Raw genomic sequence first — 20,778 nt, forward strand, 5'->3', positions numbered from 1 at the left:
GATGCATTGTCCGCAGTCGTTGCAATCTTGCCTGCCGCCAAACGCTCGTAAAAGTCGGCATTCGTCTCGATGTTCCTGAGGTCTTCGAGCTGCTCAATTCTATTGTCGTGTGCCATTCTCTTTTTCTTCTCCTGGGTGGAAAACAAAATTTTATCTGTCTCTGCACTTGATTGAGAGAGATAGAGAGAAAAACGCCAGAACAAGTGCAGTCAAGGCCAGAGTGAATCCCAACCTACCTCACCTTACCTTTCTCTCTATATATATACATACATATATCTTACTAGGAGGTATATGCATAACTCAATTCACCCTGAAGATGTCGCCATATATATTTCTCATTGCCCATTGACGATGGAACCGATAGACCGATCTCCCCTCATTGAGAGTAATGGTATGCCGACGAAGCGAAGGACGATGGATGATGCATTGGATGGAATGAATGGATGGTGGTTGGGTATACTAAGGGTACATGGGAAAGTTTAAAATGTATGCACCATCTGGAGCTGTCATCACGCAATTCCCTTTTTCCTTTCCCGTACCCGGGGGGTTTGGGGTCGGGGTTGGAAGGGAGAAGTCGGCGCTTGAATTTTTTTTCTTCAATGGGATGGTCGTCGGTTGGGGGAATTCTTTTGTTGGTAGTACTTGTCGACTGTCTTTTTTGTATGGTGTTCTTATGCGATGAATGATTTGTATAGGGTTTTGGGAGGGGATGGAGATGGAGATGGGGGATAGGGATAGGGATCTGGGTATTTATTGCTACAACTAAGGTAAGGGGATTGATGGGATATTGCTTTACGAGCATCTTGACGAGGAGGAGGTTCTCTACGCCGCCAAAGTGTGGTTCTTGTTGGATTTGTGTTGCTGACATTCTGGCGATTTAAGTACTCGTGTTCGGCTTGCAGTGCCAAGGTAACAGCGACGATGGAGTTGGGACCAGGCCATTTGGCAAGTTACTAGTCGATTTACTTGTATAACAGGCGTCAGTTCTCCTTTCCGCGGCCCTAATGGCTTGTTCATATCTAGGTAGGGATAGCTTCCGACATCGATGTGTTATAGTAAAGGTACAGGTGCCTTCGGTAGGTATGTGGTGGCAGTTGATGTCAGTCAAATCCTAATCAAATATTGATGGCGGATTATCGGGCTCTCCTCCGGCCCTTCGAAACCAATTTCTGCGCCTCGCAGCACTTTTCTTTGCAACAACAAACAACATTGCACCACTTTTCACCCAAAATATGCCCAGTCACAAGTCAAAAGTACGCACGAACTAGCATCCGTTAATGATGGATGTCCTACTGACGTGCCCGACAAGAAACGAAAAGTCGACGATGACTACAGCTTAGGCCCAGATACGTCCAAACCCTCTGCAATCTTCAAACCAACAGGCGGAAGAAGTTTCACGTTGAGTCTGGCACTTCCTGGAAGTATCATTGCCAAGTACGTCTTTTATATGAAAAATGGGGGGACCTACTAGGCAGTAGTAGTTCGTTGTGCTAATGTCTTCCCCCCTTTGTCAGCGCTCTCACACACGATCAGAAAACCAGCTTAGCCGGCCAGATAGCTCGAGCATGTGCAGTATTCTGCGTCGATGAAGTTGTCGTGTTTGACGATGGTCAGGCCGAGACTCGTGCCCCCGAACATGGAGGCTACACTGCCTTTGCAGATCCCAACTTCTTCCTCTTTCACGTCTTGACCTACCTGGAAACGCCTCCGAATTTGCGCAAAGCGCTGTTTCCTATGCATCCGGATCTTCGCACTGCAGGGGCGTTGCCGAGTTTGGATATGCCTCATCATCTCCGGGCTGAAGAGTGGTGTGAGTATCGTGAGGGTATTACGACTCACTCTTCCTCGGGCAAAGGAAAGATGCCTCAGACGTTTGTGGATTGTGGTCTTTCTCAGCAGGTTGCCATTCCTGGCGCAATTGACCCCAACACTCGGGTGACTGTGAAGTTGGGTCATACTTCCTCTGATGGCTACACGATATCCGGTCTTCCAGTCTCACCAGAGACACCTCGAGAAGAAGCAGGTTACTACTGGGGCTACAGCGTGCGACAGGCTTCTTCGCTGAGCGCAATCTTCACCGAGTGTCCATTCGATGGAGGATACGATGTCAGTGTAGGCACCAGCGAAAGAGGAAAGCCACTCAAATCCATCATCGACCAGTCTTCGCCTACCTATGTGGAGCCGACCTGGAAGCACCTGATCGTGGTCTTTGGCGGAGTTGCTGGCCTCGAGGCAGCACTGAAGGCAGACTCCGAACTGCAGTCTGCAGGCGTCAGCCAGGCCGAAGAAGTATTTGATTCGTGGGTCAACCTGGTACCGAACCAAGGCTCCAGAACCATCCGAACCGAAGAGGCCGTATGGGTGGGCTTGTCTGGGTTGCGAGAAGCAGTCGAGATCAGAAGTAGACAGTGATCATTTCTAACGCTCATTGGCCGCGAAGGAGCTACAGATTTTCCCTCCCAAGGTGGGCGCGTGCGTCTGCCCTATGAAACTCCCTCCCCATACTGCATATGCCAAGAAGTGAATGAAGTATTGGTGCGTACCTATGCAATACATTTCAGGTTACTTTTTTTCCCTTCCCCAGACACGCCACGTGGATGGACAACATATCGAAGCAACCGGTACCTCCTACATGTCGCATGCATGGGAAGAAGCACGACCTGGATCGACATCCAAAAGAGCCCAATCCTTTGAATGTGGAGGGACGTCGGCACATTCCAATGATTACCTTAGGTATTTCTCGCCTTGTTCATCCACTTGCTGACAACCACTCCGAAAACGTCCTGCAGTCACCCGCCACTACTCTGACTCCTTGACCGGTGGACCAAAAATACATTCACACTCACTACAGCTGACAGGACGTGAATGAGAGAGAGAGGTAAGGTACATGTCAAGTCACAACGCTTGCATCTTCTTGGCAAAGTCTTATTACTCCCTGTTCTGCTGCCTATACTGCGATCTCGCCAGTCGGCTTCGATGACCTCTGAATGATTACTGAACAGCCCTACGAGCCTTATGGCAATCCGAAGCTACCTGGTGCACCCACACTCTGCCATGGTGGAGTGCAATGGATTGTGATTGGACTTGCCGTCTGCCTATGATTATACCACACGACGTTTCATTGTCTATCTGATTCCCTTGACGGGCAACCCGGGACGAGACTCCCTCACCCTCACTACAGTAAGTACCTATCCTCCTTCATGATCTGCCCTATACTTGGCGCATCACTGACGCTGCTTTTGATATGTACATGTAGTTGGTACACGCTTATCTCCTCCACTCCGGGCCACGGTCTTCATCGCGAGGTCGCACTGCTGGAGTGAGGCACACCCCAGTCACAGCCCTACCGTATATACGATACATCCGTGCTCTCTCCCATGGAGAGCCGTCTACCATTCAGCTGCTTCCCCTGGGTTCCACGGCAGCGGTGTATCGGAGAGCGAGCTGAAGCGGGCGGGACTCGCTTCTCGGCCTCTATTTCTGCGGCTGGCCGGTCTCTCTCTCTCTCTCTCTTTTTGGATGTCGATGAATTATTCCACACAAGATCACTGTAAGTCCATACCGCGAAAAAGTTACTCTCCAGTTCCTGCCTGTCTGTCTGCGTGCCCTACCTGCGAAGGTACATCCCGAACGGCCACCAAAAGAAAAAGAAAGACAAAAAAAAGACAAAAAAAAAGACAAAAAGAACCATCAAAATCATATGCAAGCCGGCGCCCACGCATCCAACCAAAAGAAAAGACTGACATCGGGTCATCTCCGAGAGGCGAAAGCCGGAAAATCCATCGACTGTTGTTGGGTGCTTTCAGTCGCATATCAAAGTATCTTACTGACATGGTTGTTGGGACACCACTTATTGCCCATGTTGAAATCCGCAGAGTGGCCTGGAAATGGTTGGTCACCAATGAGCCTTCTGGCCTTTCTCTTTGCCGACCGTGTCCCGTGCATCGTCGTCGTCGTTGTCGTTGTCGTCGCCAAGCCTGTCAGCCAGCCTTCTTCTGGTGGGATGGATGGATGGATGTATACCTACTACCTAGACTCGCATGTGCTGGATGGGTGCTACGCTGTGCTGTGCTGTGCTGGGTTGGTACCTACGAGAATCTTACCTTCAAGACTGAGTGAGCATGTTGCTGCTGCCCCCTTATACATGTAGCTAGCTCCTGGGAACAACCTGAGCTGCTGCTGCTGCTGCTACTGCAGAGCTCATTTTGTGTCTATATGGCTTGCTCCTCCTCCTCCTCCTCCTCCTTCTCGCACCCTGTTACTGATGACTCCACTTCTGCTTACACCAAGTTCTCAAAAGTGCAAAATATAGACTCAGCCATCTAGTCCATCTAACAAGAAGCAATCTTTCGCATTTCACACACACACACAAGTCTCAGACTGTGCACCGACCGAACGATGGAGACTATGGAGTACAACTACTTTTCTCCTGCATCTCAACAATACGACTACATGGCATTTGACGCAGAGAGTAGTAGCAGCGATTTGGGAGTTACACCTGTAAGTAGCATAATATGTAATCAGCCCCCCCTTCTGCAAGAGGCTCTCACCTACTTGATCTCCTAACTCTCCTCCTGACAGATCCTCGACGTCCTCGGCAGCGAATTCCCTCTAACTGGCTCGTACGCGTTTCAGACTTTCGACACTGCAGCTCTTCTCCTCCATCCCGTAGCAACAACAGCAGCAACAACAACAACAGCAATATCCTCTCCCCAGCAACTACAGCTACAGCAACACACCACCTGCTCGCTTTCTCCTCCTTCATCACACCACCACCACCATCATCACCACTCCTCCTCCTCTGTATCAGATGGTAGTAGCGGTAGCTGTAGTGGTGGTGGTGGTGGTGGTGGTAGTGGAAATAATGTTATTGCCATAGACAGCAACACCTTCATCTCAACAATCGACACCGAATTCGAAATTCAAACTAGGAGGAATAGTAGTGAAGAAAAAGAAAATTTGACTCCTGCACAATCTCGAAGGAAAGCACAGAATCGTGCTGCGTATGTATTGTTCTTTCATCATCATCATTCCCCCAACCAATTAATTGATATTTATTTATGCTGATTTGTTTTTCTAAAGTCAACGAGCCTTCCGCGAACGCAAAGAACGCCACGTCCGCGATCTCGAAGCGAAATTACATTTTTTCGCTACGAGAATGGCGAAGTTACAAGAGGATAATGAACGTTTGGAGGGGTTGTTGAGGCGGGTGTTTGTAGAGAAAGAGGCGGAGGAGGAGGAGGATGAGTTGGTGGTGGTGGTGGGGAGGAGGAGAGGGGATGATGAGGAGGAGGAGGGATGATGAGGAGGAGGGGGAGAGATTAAAAGGGGGATTGGGTGTGTGATGGAATTGGAGGGGATAGGAAGGTTTTTGGCTGGCTGGCTGGGTAAGGTCGTATGGTCGTAAGGTGTGGTTGGTTGGTGGATGATTGGAGATGCTGTCTGTCTTGCATGGATTGAGTCGAATTGGGGAGGGGGAAAGGGAGTATGTATCTCCAATGAGTGAGGAAGAAGAAAAAGAAAGAGGAAGAAAATATACCCCAGAGCAAGGCAAATCACATCTGCCAGCAGCATATGCATTGTTTGTTTTCTCTTTCCCTTCTTCTTCTCTCTTTCGTTTGCGAAAGGAATAAGAAAGTGATAAATTGAGTGAAGACTAAGCAAGAAAAAGATTGAATTAGACAAAATCTTAGGATTGGGATAGACAGATAGATGGCTAGACGAATAGGTTTAGTCAGAATTCAAGTATGTATATGTCTTTGTACGTGTATTATTAATCGTCGTTTGCAACCTCGTCGTTTGTTAGGTTGACTACATGCTGTGTACTACATGAACACTATCTACCTCCCCGAGTCAGGTAGTAGCAGTAGTAGTCTCTATACTAAGGTATACGTATATATATATATTCATCGTAGTAATTATTCTTGTTATCGTATTGACTTCCTACTATCGTTCACGCCCAGCAGTATAATTTGTTTTTCCTCAGCAGAGTCGTAGATTCTCTGCTCGCTGATTTGCTAGGCTCGAAAGCGTCTCGGCGTCAAAAGCGTACTATATTCTCGAAGAAGGAGAGCAGAAGGACCTATCCTATCTTATCTTTTCGAAGCTTAGGCATAAATTCCCTAAGGGGGTGACCCAGTAATGGCTAGCAATGGCTCTCTAGTCGAAAAGGAAAGGAACGGAAGCTGGAAGTGAACGATGATCCTGAGATGAGTATATCATAAGAGGCTACTCCTCTGCGTGTGTGGGCTTGCTTGTGGAGGAGGAGGAAGTATCCGTCTCGAAGATATCCAGGCGGGAAAAAGGGGTATCGTTCGTTCGTTCGTTTGTCTCTGACTGCAATGCAGTTAAAACCGGTTGTCAGATTACTTGTTTTTTGTCTTGCTGATATCGGGGAGCCTTCTAAGGAGAGATGTCTAGTCACTTCGTTGCAAAGGCTCTTTGGCGGCTAGTCCCAGAAGTCTTTTGATGATTTTTTTTGGCGTTACTCCGATCGTAGGAAGAAAGAAATCTTGCCCATATAGACGGCATAAGTAGGATTGCTGTCCTCCTGGAGAAAGGGAGACACTCGCCGTGTGCTCGTACTGCCCATAATGCAAACATCACCCTTTCCTCCCCTCCCCTTCCCCCATCCCCCCCAAAAGAAAAAGAAAAAAAACTTCCCCAATCCCATTTCAAAGCGAAAACCTCGATCTTCCTCTCCGATGCCCCATTCCCAAAATCCGAATATTTCTCCTCCTAGTCGAAAGACTCAGTGCAAGCGTAATTAGCCCTCCTAATAAAAGTATACCTCCGAATACAAAATATAATATTCCGGTAACTCCTGTAAAAGTAGATGGCCATTTCCAGTTTATTATCGCTCCTGAGGTGGTTCTGTCTTGTAGCTGGCGCTGCTGTCGCGGAGCAGGAGCAGGAGCAGGAGGTGCGAGATGATGATTTTTCTTCTGGGGGTTGGGGGGTTGGGAGGGTGGTGGTTTGATATCGTCTGTGGAAGAAGAAGATGATGATAAGGAGGAGGAAGAGGAGTCATCATCATCCAACCCATCCTTCGAAACAATAGGAACAGCTTCAATATTTCCAAAATCATCAATCCACAATCTCACAGGTTCCGGTCGTTGAGATTTCGAAATCTTCTGTTCTCTTTGGAGTGTTGTTGCTGCTACTACTACTTGTTGTTGTTGCTGCTGCTGCGACGCGTCGGGGAGAGGAAATTTTTCTGTTACAGCACCGAAATCGATGGCGACTGCAACTCCTTCTCCTCCTCTTCCTCTTCCTTTTCCTCCGGGCGCGGCTGATGTGAGGTGAAAGGAGAGGAATGTTGAAGTATACCAGCACAGGATGGTAGGAGCGCGCATTGTGGTAGGAGGGGGGGGGGGGGATTTGGATCAAATCGAAAGCTTGTTTGGGTTGGTTGGTTGGTTGGTTGTCTTCTATACGGCCTCGTTCCCGTTCGACAGAGAAGAGGGAATTGAAAGGTGCATATATTCTTCTAAAACCCAGCGAGAACGTTCAACAAGCGTGCGATATCGGCCTCACAGGAAGGTTGTTGGTATGTATGTACACGGCAAACAAAACAGAACAAAATCCTCAAAAGATCCGATATGGTGCCATGCGTAAGGTCATGATTGGTTTTGTGTTTCCTATAGGGAAGTAGAAAGGTAGAGAAAAGTTAGCGTCCCAGCTTTTTCAAATCTAAACCCTCTCTAGCAAATCGGCATGTCGATCAAAAGAGAGGAGGTAGAGGAGGGTAAACGCGAAAGCTCCAAATGCTTGTCTTTTTTAGCTCAGAGATATCTGAACACGTTTTCCGGCCCTGTGGCGTTCGTTCTTCGGAAGCAAAAAGAAAAAACAACCCGGCTAGGAGAGCACGTGGGTATTAGTTTCTACTTCTTACCTACTACTTCCTAGCGGGAAGATCAGGAGTTGTAGAGGAGGGAAGGGAAGAAAGGGGTTATCCATATATTCAACTGATCCGGATATATAAGACTAGACTGCGAAAGATGATTGGCCTTTTTTTAATAGACGCTGGACGCTATACGCCCACTCGGATGTAGCCCGTGGTGCCACCTACCTGTGATCTGGGAGATCTGGTTCTAGTCTACCTTAGTTTCGCCAGAACAGAACACAAAGAAAGCTATACCTCATAGTTAGAAGAGAAAGTAGAAACAATAGTCCTCTCCTGTCTCGGTCGGCTAGTAATGTTTGCACAGCCTAGTTGGTATATTGTTGCGTTGCCGTGTGTCTCTGAAACAAACAAAAAAACAGAGAAAGAGAAAGAGATACGGTAGTTGATTTTCCAGTAGAGAGAGAGAGGTGAGATGGTGTTGTGCAAGGGGTCGTGGTGGAAAATCTTGGCGGAAACTCGTATCGGCTTGCGCGCTGGCCCTAGCACAGATCTTGTATAGGGTACCTCTAAAGGTAACTAAAGGGGAGTGCCGATGAGCACGCGGATTATAGAGTAAATGTGTGTATGCAATGCGAGCGTCTCTTCACTTCACTCACAGTCTTCAGTAGACTGTTAGTTTACTTGAACTTTTTATTTTTGTTTACCTCGACATTAAACAAAAAGAAATGGCAGGGCGATTCCTGTCTTCTTTGATTTTTTTTTTTTTCGAAACTGCCGGAATACTTCATCCAGAACGACGGCAGATCTCTCTTCCGTGCCAAGGGTGGAGATGGGGAGGGAGGGATACGTATCATCACCAATGGCTATCATGACCCGAACGAATGCCCTTTCTTCTTCCAATTGCTACCTTTTAGACCCTCTCATCCGACTCCTCCTCCTTCATCTTCGCTCTCTCGGCATACGATTTTGCATAAGGGCTTGCGTCATGTAACTCTTGTCCAATTCCACTCATCAAGTGTCCGCCCGAGTTCGGCAAGTGATTCGGATCCAGTCCGACGAGAGTTTCTCCTTCATTCGTCCTCGTCGTCGTTGTCTCACGCAGAATTCCCTCGTCTGGTTTCGAAGGCCGATGACGACGACGACTACTACCACCACCCATAGGCCCACCGGCTTCCATAGCAGAGTCCAACGTGCCAATATTGAAACTGACAGCCACTCCGTCTTCACCCGTAAGGTATAAATACCAATACGCAGTTCCCACAAAAATCCCACCTCCGACCATATTTCCCAGCGCAGTGGGGATCATACTTTTCCAAATATAATATCCGACGCCAAAATGGGCGCCTTCGAAGATGCCGAGCGGGATGAAGAACATATTCGCCACGACATGATCGAGTGCGAGAGCGACAAATGTCGCCGTGGGCCACCAGATGGCGAGAATTTTCGATACCACTTCGCGACTGCTAATGGAGCTGAAGACGGCAAAACAGACGAGCCAGTTTGCTCCGATGGCTCGAAGGAAAATTTGATGCCATTGGGGATCGTAGGCTTTTTGCGTGGCGAGTCGCACTGCTGCTTGTTGATATGTGGAGGATTCTTCAAAGACGCCGCCGTAGCCGATGATGATCAGCGTGAAGAAGAGCATGCCGCCGAGGTTTCCGAGATAGGAAATTATCCAGCTTTTGAGCACGTCCCAGAGTGAGATGCGGCGATGGAGGAATGCGGTCCACATGAACATGACGTTGCTGGTGAAGAGATCTGCGCCACTGAGAACAATCATTACCAGCCCTATGGAAGAGAGAGAGAAAATGTCAGTCTGCTTTTGGGGGGTGCTTTTCACTGCAGCCGGGAGATGCTCGGGGTGGAGCTGAGGCACGATGATGTGTTAACATACCTATAGGAAAGAAGAGAGCACCGATTGTGCGTATAAGACCTGGGGCGTTCTCTTGGTACCTGGGCTAGTTGTTAGCGTTCTATGTGCCCCAGATGTTTCAATGGTGGACGACATACCATGGTGATGCATTCGTGCTGACCAGAACTGCACACCCAAACCCAAGCAGTGGTCCCGACATCAGACTGTTGACAAACAGCTTGTCCATTCTCATATGAGCCTTTTTCGTTCCTATGCGCGAGACCAATTCAATGGTCTGTTGTGGGGTAAAGGCGTCCATTGTGACGAGTTTTGTTGCCGAGCAGCGAGGCGTACGTTGGAGCGAATGCTAGCAGCTATTTATTCCAATGAGAGAGAAGGAAGAATGTAGAACAGCGAAGACCACTCGCCATGAGAAGAAATTCTCGGACTTTTTTTGTTTTTCTTTTGCTGATCCGCTTTCTTTTCGACCGCTGAGTATTCTGAGCGAATCTTCAACATTCGGCGGCGCATACATAGTTGCCGCGTCAGCTGCGAAGAAGCAGTACCTACCTTAGTGACGTTGTAGCCTTGATGACAACCGTAGACTGGAGGCTCTGCGTTGAGGACTCCTTATCAATAGCTAGTCCAGGACACCCCGAGTGAATAAATCGTAGAATCAAGTAACCCTTATCGTGAACAATTCCAGCCAGTCGGGTCGTAATGGAATTTTGGACAACAGTATGGCGGTGCGTGCCTTGGAGCCGCTTTTCCGAGGCATTTCGTGAAGAAAGGGAATCAATCGCATAGTCACATAAAGCGTTCGTTGTACGTGCAGTTTCCTGCAAAACGTCTTCTATCGCATCGCGCGCTCTGATCCCGTCTTGATATTTGCTTTTGCTTGCCTCATTCCGACACTTTGGCGAAGGCGCGCTGCTGTTCCGGTAAGTCGAGTAGTTTGAACAGCTCGTACGTCAGTCGAAGAAGTCTAATTCAACGATCATGGCACCTCCGGAGGTGCCAGCTCAATGCCTATCAATGGTCCCACTTGGAATACACCGGCCGCGTGAATGGTTGGACTCTGAAGCATATATGTAGTACGTACTGCTGAGGGTTTCATGACACATTTCCGAGATTCTTGACCTTCTTCGTGCAAAGCGCGGTGAACAGCTGAACCACAAGGCAATAAAGAGTCATACATACTTGTCAGCCATTAGAGGAGGGCAGACCGCCTATGAGTTGGCAGATGTTTGCCTCGGGAGGAAACACGTAGCTTGGCCGCGTAACAAGCCTTCCCTGGCGACCAGTGCTTCAGGTTGCTTGTCCATTCGTAGTACGACAGACAGTTGTGATAAGGAGCGTGTTATTTGTTTCAGTGATCGTCGTCCAATGCTGTAGCCCGGACTGTCTCTACTCGTCGGGCGAGTGTGATTTCAGCCTCGAGACTTGCCAGTCGCTGTATCGTTTCCTCTGCCTGCATCCTGATTCGTCTCTCTATTGTTCGCAGAAGTTTTTCCTCGTCGACGACCGCGGACATGGTACTACGTTACGTTTCGAATCATACTGTGTCTACCTCACTCACTCACTCACTCTGCCGTATTACCTTTATTAATCTCCTCGGAGGTCTCGGTGAGTGAACTTCTTGTCATCGCCTCAAGATGGCCGGACGGCCATTGTCGGACTGCGTGGGATGAGTGCCCTCTGCGTATCGAGCGCGACAATCTTTCCGCGCATGTCGCTCGACGATGAAGGTGTTGGAAAGTGTAGTTCTGTTGTAACTTCGTAGATATTTTTTTGGTGGCTCGGACTCACGTGATATAGATCATGTGATAACAAATCACATGACTCAGCTTATGCTCTATCTCAGGAGACGGTCAAGGGTAGAATAACACCCACAACAACTTCGTTTCCTGTCAGACTTCCCTACCTCTACTGCTTGCTAATCCCATCTATACAGCCAAGACAGATCCTCCGATCGGTAGGAGAATGTAGTCGCATTCGGCGCATACACCCTGATCAAGCCAGAAATTTGAAATACTTACCTGGAACCCGAAGATCTTCTTATCGTAGGAGACAAGAGCGTAGCAGATTTTCGGCTCTACCATCCAAGGAGCTCTCGTACGGATGAGAGCCAATATGTTGCTCTCCAAAGACACTTTGCAGCTTGCGGGGTAGTGCAGTAGAGGTATGCTTCTCCAGTGAAGGACTCCACTCGGGACAATACTTATCAGTCTCTCGCTCCGCTGTGCACGAGGAGATCCACTGTAGTCTAATGCTCGTGCTAGGCGACTAGGTATATGCTTCGCAAAAGCGGCCCATGATACCCTTCACAGAATGCCGAAAAAGGCCTTTCCGACGAAAGAGGAATAGGCACACTCGGGCAACGAGAGGACAAGCATACGACAATCAGGATATGCTCCTTCGCAAGTTCAAATCATTTTCAATTTGCCCAACTGCATACTGTAACTGCACGTATAGACCCATCCATCGGCTGATGACCTGACGTCCTCCTCCTCTATCTCCTACAGCGTAGCATGAGCCGTCACCAGAGCAAGATAGAACACCTACCTACATAATAAGCGAACACATACCCACTCTGGACCTCTCTGGCGGATCTAAGGTCCCCCAAAACTGTCACCTACTACTACTACCTTAATTCCCGACTCGCTCGATACGGGAATCTACCTCCCTCATTCGCAGCTCGCCTCTACAGGAAAAAAATCACCCTGCATAATACAAAAACAACAAGTTGGCACTTCCCTTTCTAACTATCTCCAGACGCGGTAGACGCGCTAGAAAAGTCTTGCTGTATGATAAGAGTATGCGCTACCCTAGTTGGAAGTTGGCGATCGCAATATAGTACCTTACCTTACCTTACCTTACCTTGGCTATGTTACCTTACCTTAGCGATGAACATACCAGATACGGAAGTGAAAGAGAGTATCGCGTACCTAGTTGTTTAGTTAGTCTATACCTTACCTTACCTAGTCAGTAGCGAGACTATATACGTCCTTCCTATTTCCTACAGAATATACTATCCTCGCTACGAGAGGACAATGCAATATATTTCTATATATCAAAAAATACCTATCTAGGATACTGCTCGGCGAGTTTTTATAATCTGTAATCAGTAATCTAATCAATCAAGTAGCGAGCGACTAGATCAAGTGACTATGGTTAAATGAATTCTTACCAATCTCCTCTTATATTAGGTAGGAATGTATCTTGCGAGAGAGAGAGCAAATTAGTCCGAAAAAGAAGAGAGAAGAGAAGATACCTTACCTAGAGAGTAAACCTCGATATCGATAGCGTACCTGGCATCTATATACCTACCTACTTGCCCTAGGTATCTATCTGCATATAGTATTACACTACCCCGAAGCAAGAACCTGAACCTATGCCTACAATCAATACACCTAGGAGGGACATACCTACCTAACCTTCAAACAGCCGGGAGTCAAAGCCGTGTATACCTAAGGTATCGTTCGTTCTAGTTCGAGTTCTAGCGTATGATTACCAAGCCGATGCTGACTCTTTCATTCTTTTGATAGCCCGGTACCTATGCACTAGTCTCATAGTCTACTAATATAGCAAGCACGTGGTAAGGAACTCCTACTTCCAAATTGGATCAGCCGGGAGGGATGTACATGTATACCTACCTTACACATGTACCTCATACAAGGAATTTATATTGTGATGTAGTGAAGTGCAGTGCAGTACCTTAGTAATGTCCACGTACCTATAGTAAGAATAACGATGACGACGGGGAGGAAGAGGACGGGAGAGCGAAACGGGACGGGCAACTCTTGCCAAGAATGCAGTCCAGTCCAGCACAGCAAGGTAAGGTAGGAGGTAGGAGGTAGTATCAGCACAGTGATCATGCACAATCACAATTCTTCTTCTCCACATCACACCACGCACAATGCAATGCAGAGAGAGAGGCAGCAGGCCGAGACTGCATTTCTTTCTCCTCCCAGAAAAAGTGCCGTTGTGTTCTTTGTGCCTTGGTTGTCTTCTGTGATTGGTTCCACCGACCAGCACGACTTTTTCTTCTTGCGCTAAAAGCGAGGACTTGAACCTAGACCCTTTCCAGCGGCAGTGAAGCAATTGCGTGCTGGCACGTGACGTCCTATGGGCGATGTCGTGATTGCGAGATATTGAATCGCAATTACGAAGCATGTCAAGCACGCAAGACATGGCAAGCAAAGCAGGTTGGTAATGCCGGCGTCGCGCGGTAGTCGAAAGGTTCGGTAGGCCATTCACTCCGTCTCTCTCTCTCTCTCTCTCTCACACACACACACACACACACACACACACCATCTCTCCCTCTTCCGCTCCTCTCTTCTGTATTTCCTCTCCATCACATCGACATCACACTCTGCCTTCGGAACCATCATCACCAAGTGTGTCTTCGCTGCTCTTCCTACACACTCCAGCCTCAGCACTTGACTCTTTCCAGAAGTGAGGCTCGAAGGCGTGATTGAGGAGCCACCTCTTACAGACCTCTTACAGAGAAACATCCTTCTTCGCCTCCATCCACTACCAACACGACAACAACACCGCCACCATGGGTTTCCGTGAACGATCCAGCTCTTCCGACCAGGAGTCTGGGTATGCCTCGGGCTCATCCTCTGCCTCTTTGCCAGAGGTCTACTTCACCCGACCACACCTCAAGTACATCAACGCCACACTCGCCAAACTCGAGCCTCAAAAGGTTCTCGAGTGGTGCGTTATCACCCTCCCTCACCTCTACCAGACGTCCGCCTTTGGTTTGACAGGTCTGGCAATTATGGATATGCTCTCCAAGCTCGACTCCAAACCGGACGTCGAGTGCATCTTCCTCGACACCCTGTACCACTTCCAAGAAACCCTCGACCTTGTGCAAAGAGTCCAAACCCGCTACCCCGATATGACTATCCACTCGTACAAGCCTGAGGGCTGCAACACCACAGCAGATTTCGAAGCCAAGTTCGGCGAACGCCTATGGGAAACAGACGACGAGAAGTACGACTTTGTCGCCAAAGTGGAGCCTGCTCAACGTGCATACCGCGAGCTCGACGTCGCAGCCGTCATCACCGGTCGTCGGCGCACGCAAGGCGGCAAGCGTGGAGATCTCGACATCATCGAGGTTGATGAGGCAGGGATGCTCAAAATCAACCCTCTGGCGAATTGGTCTTTTGCCGATGTGAAATCGTACATCGAAGCGAACCATGTGCCGACGAATGTCTTGCTCGAGCAAGGGTATCGGTCGGTGGGTGACTGGCATTCGACGCAGCCGGTCAAGGAGGGCGAGGACGAGCGTGCGGGTCGGTGGAAGGGCCAGAAGAAGACAGAGTGTGGGATTCATAACAAGAGGAGTCGGTATGCCATCTTCTTGGAAGAACAGCAGGCGAAGCAGAAGCGTGAGGTGGCCGAGGCGATTCAGGATGGGCTCGGTATGAAGTGCTCGCCGCTCGATGTCATTCGCCAGGCATGAGGATGACGGGTTGGGTGATTGGTCCTATGATGGACTAGCGGCGGGCCTCGTCGTCGTCGTCGCTGTCGCTGATGAACTGTATGAGGATGGGGGAGTTTTGGGAACCTTTAGTCATTAGCATTTGGCGCTGTTTCTGTTTGCTTTCATGGGATGGGATGGTCGCCGCCTCAGAAAGGTGTTGCGAAAAGCGGTGTGTTCCTGCCGCTTTTGTGAATGATGACGAATAGAATACACCACTGGAGATGAGAGAGAATGAGAGAGGGAGAGAGAGACAGAGCGAGTAGGATAGATCGCTTTTGGAATTAATCAAAAAAGAAATACTTCTCTGTGCACCTTGGTGTCCTACCAAGGTGCTTGTCTAGCTTCCTCTCCTCTCCTCACCTCCTCACCGTCTTGCCTTTTGTTCCAGGGTGACTACGCTGATCTCGTGCCTACGATGAGGGCGGATGTGTAACCAAAATGGCAAGACAATGCTCGGCACGGTTCGCATCGTGGATTCATCTCCCATCGTACTGATACAGGAGAGAGAGTATGTCAGGTAGGCAGTGAAAAGTGAGGCTGAGCCTTCATGATCTTCGCCCGAGATAGTCACGGGGTCCATAAGGTAGAGCAAGGGTTCCAGACATCCAGAACGACGGCATGACAATATCTCCAGCAACAAGCCGTTTTCCAACGTCGTAGAAAAGCAGTGAGAAGAAGTGAGAAGCAGAGTGAGAGAGTGAGTGAGAAAGAAAGAAAGCGGAGAAGACGAGCAAGGAAGAAAGGTCAAAGTAGATCTACCTGTTACCTGCTACAACTATACTATCAGAAGTATCGGGTCGAAGCGACGAGCCGATGGTATATGCCACCAGGACATGTTTTGGATTGGCGATGTTCCATCCCACCGTCCACATATCTCAAACGTGAGTAGAGATGATGAGGTGAAACATAGTGCTACATAGTGTACGTATGTACGTACATTTATGTGTCTACTGCTGTACATGCGACACGCGATGCTGCACACGCCTCGAGTGGGATGATCGTCGTCGTCGTCGTTGTCGTCTTCTTCCCCTCCCGGCGGACATGCTCGACTTGGACGACCGCCCTCAAACATGCTCCCAGCAACGTCCGGAGAAGATCCGTATGAGATAGAGGGGACGGCGTGTCCATAGCAATATAAATGATGATAAGGGAGGGCGAAAAAGGGAGGCGACGGGGTGGAAGTGGAGGAGGAAGAGGAAGTCAGAGAACGGCTTGCGTCAGCTGGTCGACAATGGCGTGCTCAACGCGAGGAATTTCGAGGGTACGCCCAGAACAGAAAACCACCTAATGCACGGCATCCATTATTATTAATATTGTTCCACTCGGCACTAATGTATCGGTGGAGTGGTCCTCTCAAATCACGTCACCGGCCAACAGGTTCGCTTGGGAGAGGTTCACAAAAAGTTCCTCTGCAGAAGTAGAACTTGCTACACACACCACTCCCCGACGGCACTTCACTCTTTATTCCTCCCCCATCGCACCAAGATGGCTAACCCACCTCATGGTATGGACTGCGTCGGACTCTCGCTCTTGTGACATGTGTGGTGCTGACACAAACACTCTCTGTAGGCGGCATCCTCAAGGACCTGATCGCTCGCGATGCCCCGCGCCGCCAACAATTGTCAGAAGAGGCCGAAACCCTTCCTGCCATTGTCCTCTACGAACGCCAGCTCTGCGATCTCGAGCTCATCCTCAATGGAGGCTTCTCCCCGCTCGAGGGGTTCATGAATGAGAAGGACTACAATGGCGTGGTAGAGAAGAACCGTCTCGCGGACGGCAATCTCTTCTCCATCCCCATCAACTTGGATCTGAACCAGGACATCATTGAACAGGTGGGCGTCAAGCCGGGTGCGCGCATTGCCCTGCGCGATTCTCGTGATGACCGCAACCTCGGCATCATCACCGTCGAGGATGTGTACAAGCCCGACAAGCAGAAGGAGGCCAAAGAGGTCTTTGGTGGTGACCCCGACCATCCAGCGGTCAAGTACCTATTCAATCAAACCGGAGAGTACTACGTGGGAGGCAAGATCGAGGCCATTGACCGCCTGCAACACTACGATTATGTCGGTCTCCGCTACACCCCTGCGGAGCTCCGCGCGCATTTCGACAAGCTGGGCTGGTCCAAGGTCGTTGCTTTCCAGACGAGAAATCCCATGCACAGAGCTCATCGTGAGCTCACTGTCCGCGCCGCCCGCCAGCGACAGGCCAACGTCCTCATCCACCCCGTCGTGGGCATGACCAAGCCGGGTGACATTGACCACTTCACTCGCGTTCGTGTCTACCAGGCTCTGCTCCCACGATACCCGAATGGCATGGCTGTTCTGGGTCTGCTCCCACTTGCGATGCGCATGGGAGGACCACGTGAAGCCATCTGGCACGCCATCATCCGTAAGAACCACGGTGCAACCCATTTCATCGTCGGTCGCGACCACGCGGGCCCCGGCAAGAACAGCAAGGGCGAGGAGATTTATGGCCCCTACGATGCGCAGTACGCTGTGGAAAAGTACCGCGATGAGCTTGGTATTGAAGTCGTGCCATTCCAGCAGATGACCTACCTCCCCGACACCGATGAGTACAAGCCCAAGGATGAAGTACCCAAGGAGATCAAGACCCTCGACATTTCCGGCACAGAGCTCCGAAGACGTCTGCGCACGGGAGGTGATATCCCAGAGTGGTTCTCATACCCCGAAGTCGTCAAGGTGCTGCGCGAATCACACCCTCCCCGCAACAAGCAAGGCTTCACCGTCTTCTTGACCGGCTACACCAACTCGGGCAAGGATGCCATTGCACGTGCATTGAACGTCACTCTCAACCAGCAAGGCGGTCGATCCGTTTCCTTGCTTCTTGGCGAGACCATTCGCTCCGAGCTGTCCTCTGAGCTCGGATTCTCCCCAGAAGACCGCGACAAGAACATTCAGCGTATCGGCTTCGTTTCCGCCGAGCTCACCCGTGCTGGCGCCGCTGTCATCGCCGCACCGATCGCACCATATGCCAGATCCCGCAAGGCGGCCCGCGAGACCGTCGAGAAGCACGGCTCTTTCTACCTCATCCACGTGGCCACACCGCTCGCATATGCCGAGAAGACGGACCGTCGCGGCATCTACGCCAAGGCTCGCGCTGGTGAAATCAAGGGTTTCACTGGTGTCGACGACCCATACGAGGCACCAGAGGGCAAGGAAGCGGACCTCGTTGTGGACCTGACGCAGATCAACGTGCGCACTGCCGTACATCAAATCGTGCTCTTGCTCGAAGCCGAAGGTCTTTTGGACCAATTATAGATGACTGAATGTGATGGGTTTCTACAAATGGCGCTGGGGTTTTCCAACTGCAAATGATTCCAGATGAAAAGCATGGGGTACCTGAACTGGAGCCGGTCACAGGAACAGACTAGGCTCAGATGCAATAAGCAACGAACGAAAAAAGGTCCGAATAGGAGATAGATGAACCAAGTATTCACCTGCATACTCTCGGTGTATGTAGCAGGACCACACAGTTGTAGGTGATACAATGACCTGGGAAGTGATGCCTCGTCACGAGGAGTGCCTGAATGAGTTGAATAAAGTTCAATCCCCCTGACAGACAGCACTTGCACGACTTCACCGCTTGGCTTTTAGTTCCCAGTTTCTCAGCTGAGCCGCCCTCCTTGAACTGCCGGCAGTATAGGAAACAAGAGATTCGAACCTATCAACAACAATTAAAACCGACGCCTGTGTACCCGAGACAGCTGTCACTCTCGAGTCGAGTCATGAAGCGGTCCGTCACCGCCACCAAAGCTCCAGGGCATGTGAAACGTGACATCGGAACCTACCTTGTAGAATTCCTGAATTATGGTGAACGGTACCTTGTAATTCTTGTGTTGGTATTATTTTTTTTTGTCCGATGTGTTGGGATAAATGAATGGTATACATTTGTTCCGAATTCCTGATCATTTTTTTGAGGACTACTGAGTATCTTTTCTGCTGCTGCTGTCGCTGCTGCTGCTGCTGCTGCTGCTAATAAGTCAACTCGACTCATCTCAACTCATCTCATCTCATCTCATCACATCACGTCTCACTTGATTATTCGATCACTTGTATCAGTCGATTACTTACTTACTTACCTTCTCTGAACTTACCTTTCTCCCGTATCTCCCACACCACAAGAATCAAACCGTCCCTCCTCTTCAATCCAAACCCAACTCCCTCCCCCAAGAAAAAATACAAGAAACCAAAAAAAAAAGAAAAAAAAAAGAAAAAAAAAAACAAAAGAAAAAACAAAAAAAAACAAAATGACAATCCTCATCACCGGCTCCCGCGGAAAAACTTCTTCCCAACTCCTCCCCATCCTCTCCTCTCATCCCAACCACAACGCCTCCGAACCTCTCCTCCTCACCTCCCGCCATCCTGAAATTCCCATTCCCAATCAAACCCATCGTCCAGTTGTTAAACTTAATTATTTCTTCCCTGAGACGTTCTCGAATCCGTTCTGTCATGACGCTCTTGACACACAACGAAAACAACAACAACAACAACATGACGACTCTCTTGTTGAGAAGAAGGATGATGAGGAGGGGTTGGGGGATGTGAAAGCAATGTATCTGGTTGGAATCGATCGGGTATATGATGCGAGTGAGAAAATTGTGCCGTTTGTGAGGTTGGCGAGGGAGAGTGGTGTTAAGAGGATTGTGGTGTTGAGTGCGTGGGAGGTTGAGAGGGGGGAGGCGAGGATGATGGGGGGTGTACATGAGGAGGTTGCTGGAGGAGGGGGTGGTGGTGATTGTGAGGAGGGGGGGAGGATGGTGTGGCCGGAGTGGGTTGTTGGTGAGTTTTTTCTTTTTTCGTTCTTTGGTTTGATGGGGGTTGTTGGTCAGGGGAGGGGTTCTGTTGGACTAGTCGACTGTGTTGATTGATTGATTGATTGACTGTATTGATCAATTAATCGACCACTTGACCCATCAACCAACTCCCCAATCCCTTCCCTCCTCCAAAATCACAATAACACCTACCTAATACCTCACCTATACTCACCAACCCCACAGTTCGCCCTCACTTCTTCATGGAAAATTTCAAAGAAGGCTACCATCTGCACACCATCAAACACGAAAACCGCATCTACTCTGCCGCCCAAGACGGCAAAGTCGCCTTCATCTCCGCCTTCGACATTGCAAATGTCGCAACTCACGCTCTCCTCGACGACGATAAACGAAAACTCAACAAAGATTATATTATTACGGGGAGAGAAGCGCTGGATTATGATGAGGTGAGTCCCAAAAAAAAGAAGAAACAGAAAAGAGAAAAAAAGAAAAGCACGCGACTAACTATTTTTTTTTTTTTTTTAGGTTGCTGCAATCTTCACAAAAATCCTCGGCCGCCGTATAATTCACGTCCGACTTTCTCGCAACGCTTTTGAAAATTTCTTGCGCGAACGAGGTGGTTTGGAGCCTGATTTTGCAAATTATATGGCGGATTTGGATGTGAGAGTTGCCAGGGGAGAAGGTGCGAGGATTACGAATGAGGTGAAGAAGGTTACGGGGAAACAACCGAAGAGTTTGGAGGAGTGGGTGGGGGAGTTTAGGGAGGTTTGGTGTTGATTTTTTTTTTTTTTTTT

The 20,778-nt window shown here is 49.3% G+C and overlaps 9 protein-coding genes across 9 annotated transcripts; 5 read left to right on the forward strand and 4 right to left on the reverse strand.

The window, feature by feature from the left end:
* Positions 1 to 1,232: 1,232 nt before the first annotated feature.
* On the forward strand, positions 1,233 to 2,551 carry SEPMUDRAFT_136954 (DUF171-domain-containing protein; the record flags this gene model as incomplete). The annotated part of the gene is made up of 3 exons (XM_016902816.1): positions 1,233 to 1,253; positions 1,310 to 1,434; positions 1,515 to 2,551. The coding sequence occupies 3 exons, from the start codon at positions 1,233 to 1,235 to the stop codon at positions 2,410 to 2,412; spliced, it is 1,044 nt and encodes a 347-aa protein (XP_016756283.1). The 3' UTR covers positions 2,413 to 2,551.
* Positions 2,552 to 4,398: 1,847 nt separating this feature from the next.
* Positions 4,399 to 5,302, forward strand: SEPMUDRAFT_112186 (uncharacterized protein; the record flags this gene model as incomplete). Its single annotated transcript, XM_016900960.1, has 3 exons — positions 4,399 to 4,500; positions 4,582 to 5,003; positions 5,083 to 5,302. The coding sequence occupies 3 exons, from the start codon at positions 4,399 to 4,401 to the stop codon at positions 5,300 to 5,302; spliced, it is 744 nt and encodes a 247-aa protein (XP_016756284.1).
* Positions 5,303 to 6,249: 947 nt separating this feature from the next.
* SEPMUDRAFT_159667 (uncharacterized protein) lies at positions 6,250 to 7,355 on the reverse strand (the record flags this gene model as incomplete). The annotated part of the gene is made up of 1 exon (XM_016907864.1): positions 6,250 to 7,355. One exon carries the CDS (start codon positions 7,353 to 7,355, stop codon positions 6,675 to 6,677), a length of 681 nt encoding a protein of 226 aa, XP_016756285.1. The 3' UTR covers positions 6,250 to 6,674.
* Positions 7,356 to 8,622: 1,267 nt separating this feature from the next.
* On the reverse strand, positions 8,623 to 10,017 carry SEPMUDRAFT_94942 (Form_Nir_trans-domain-containing protein; the record flags this gene model as incomplete). The annotated part of the gene is made up of 3 exons (XM_016910649.1): positions 8,623 to 9,634; positions 9,741 to 9,799; positions 9,857 to 10,017. 3 exons carry the CDS (start codon positions 10,015 to 10,017, stop codon positions 8,757 to 8,759), a joined length of 1,098 nt encoding a protein of 365 aa, XP_016756286.1. The 3' UTR covers positions 8,623 to 8,756.
* Positions 10,018 to 11,617: 1,600 nt separating this feature from the next.
* Positions 11,618 to 12,414, reverse strand: SEPMUDRAFT_129135 (uncharacterized protein). The gene is made up of 2 exons (XM_016902259.1): positions 11,981 to 12,414; positions 11,618 to 11,880 (listed from the first exon to the last, which is right to left on the reverse strand). Exon 2 carries the CDS (start codon positions 11,798 to 11,800, stop codon positions 11,645 to 11,647), a length of 156 nt encoding a protein of 51 aa, XP_016756287.1. The 5' UTR covers positions 11,801 to 11,880; positions 11,981 to 12,414; the 3' UTR covers positions 11,618 to 11,644.
* A 1,073-nt stretch (positions 12,415 to 13,487) lies between these two features.
* Positions 13,488 to 15,900, forward strand: SEPMUDRAFT_152434 (Phosphoadenosine phosphosulfate reductase thioredoxin). The gene has a single exon (XM_016907443.1). It carries the CDS (start codon positions 14,263 to 14,265, stop codon positions 15,169 to 15,171), a length of 909 nt encoding a protein of 302 aa, XP_016756288.1. The 5' UTR covers positions 13,488 to 14,262; the 3' UTR covers positions 15,172 to 15,900.
* A 34-nt stretch (positions 15,901 to 15,934) lies between these two features.
* Positions 15,935 to 16,613, reverse strand: SEPMUDRAFT_152435 (uncharacterized protein). The gene has a single exon (XM_016907444.1). It carries the CDS (start codon positions 16,262 to 16,264, stop codon positions 15,968 to 15,970), a length of 297 nt encoding a protein of 98 aa, XP_016756289.1. The 5' UTR covers positions 16,265 to 16,613; the 3' UTR covers positions 15,935 to 15,967.
* Positions 16,614 to 16,615: 2 nt separating this feature from the next.
* Positions 16,616 to 18,765, forward strand: SEPMUDRAFT_152436 (sulfate adenylyltransferase). Its single transcript, XM_016907445.1, has 2 exons — positions 16,616 to 16,696; positions 16,762 to 18,765. Exons 1-2 carry the CDS (start codon positions 16,678 to 16,680, stop codon positions 18,468 to 18,470), a joined length of 1,728 nt encoding a protein of 575 aa, XP_016756290.1. The 5' UTR covers positions 16,616 to 16,677; the 3' UTR covers positions 18,471 to 18,765.
* A 694-nt stretch (positions 18,766 to 19,459) lies between these two features.
* SEPMUDRAFT_159671 (NAD(P)-binding protein) lies at positions 19,460 to 20,761 on the forward strand (the record flags this gene model as incomplete). The annotated part of the gene is made up of 3 exons (XM_016907865.1): positions 19,460 to 19,991; positions 20,210 to 20,430; positions 20,510 to 20,761. The coding sequence occupies 3 exons, from the start codon at positions 19,460 to 19,462 to the stop codon at positions 20,759 to 20,761; spliced, it is 1,005 nt and encodes a 334-aa protein (XP_016756291.1).
* Positions 20,762 to 20,778: the final 17 nt, after the last annotated feature.

Source organism: Sphaerulina musiva (genome assembly GCF_000320565.1).
Source record: "Sphaerulina musiva SO2202 unplaced genomic scaffold SEPMUscaffold_13, whole genome shotgun sequence".
Classification (NCBI taxonomy): Eukaryota; Fungi; Ascomycota; class Dothideomycetes; order Mycosphaerellales; family Mycosphaerellaceae; genus Sphaerulina; species Sphaerulina musiva.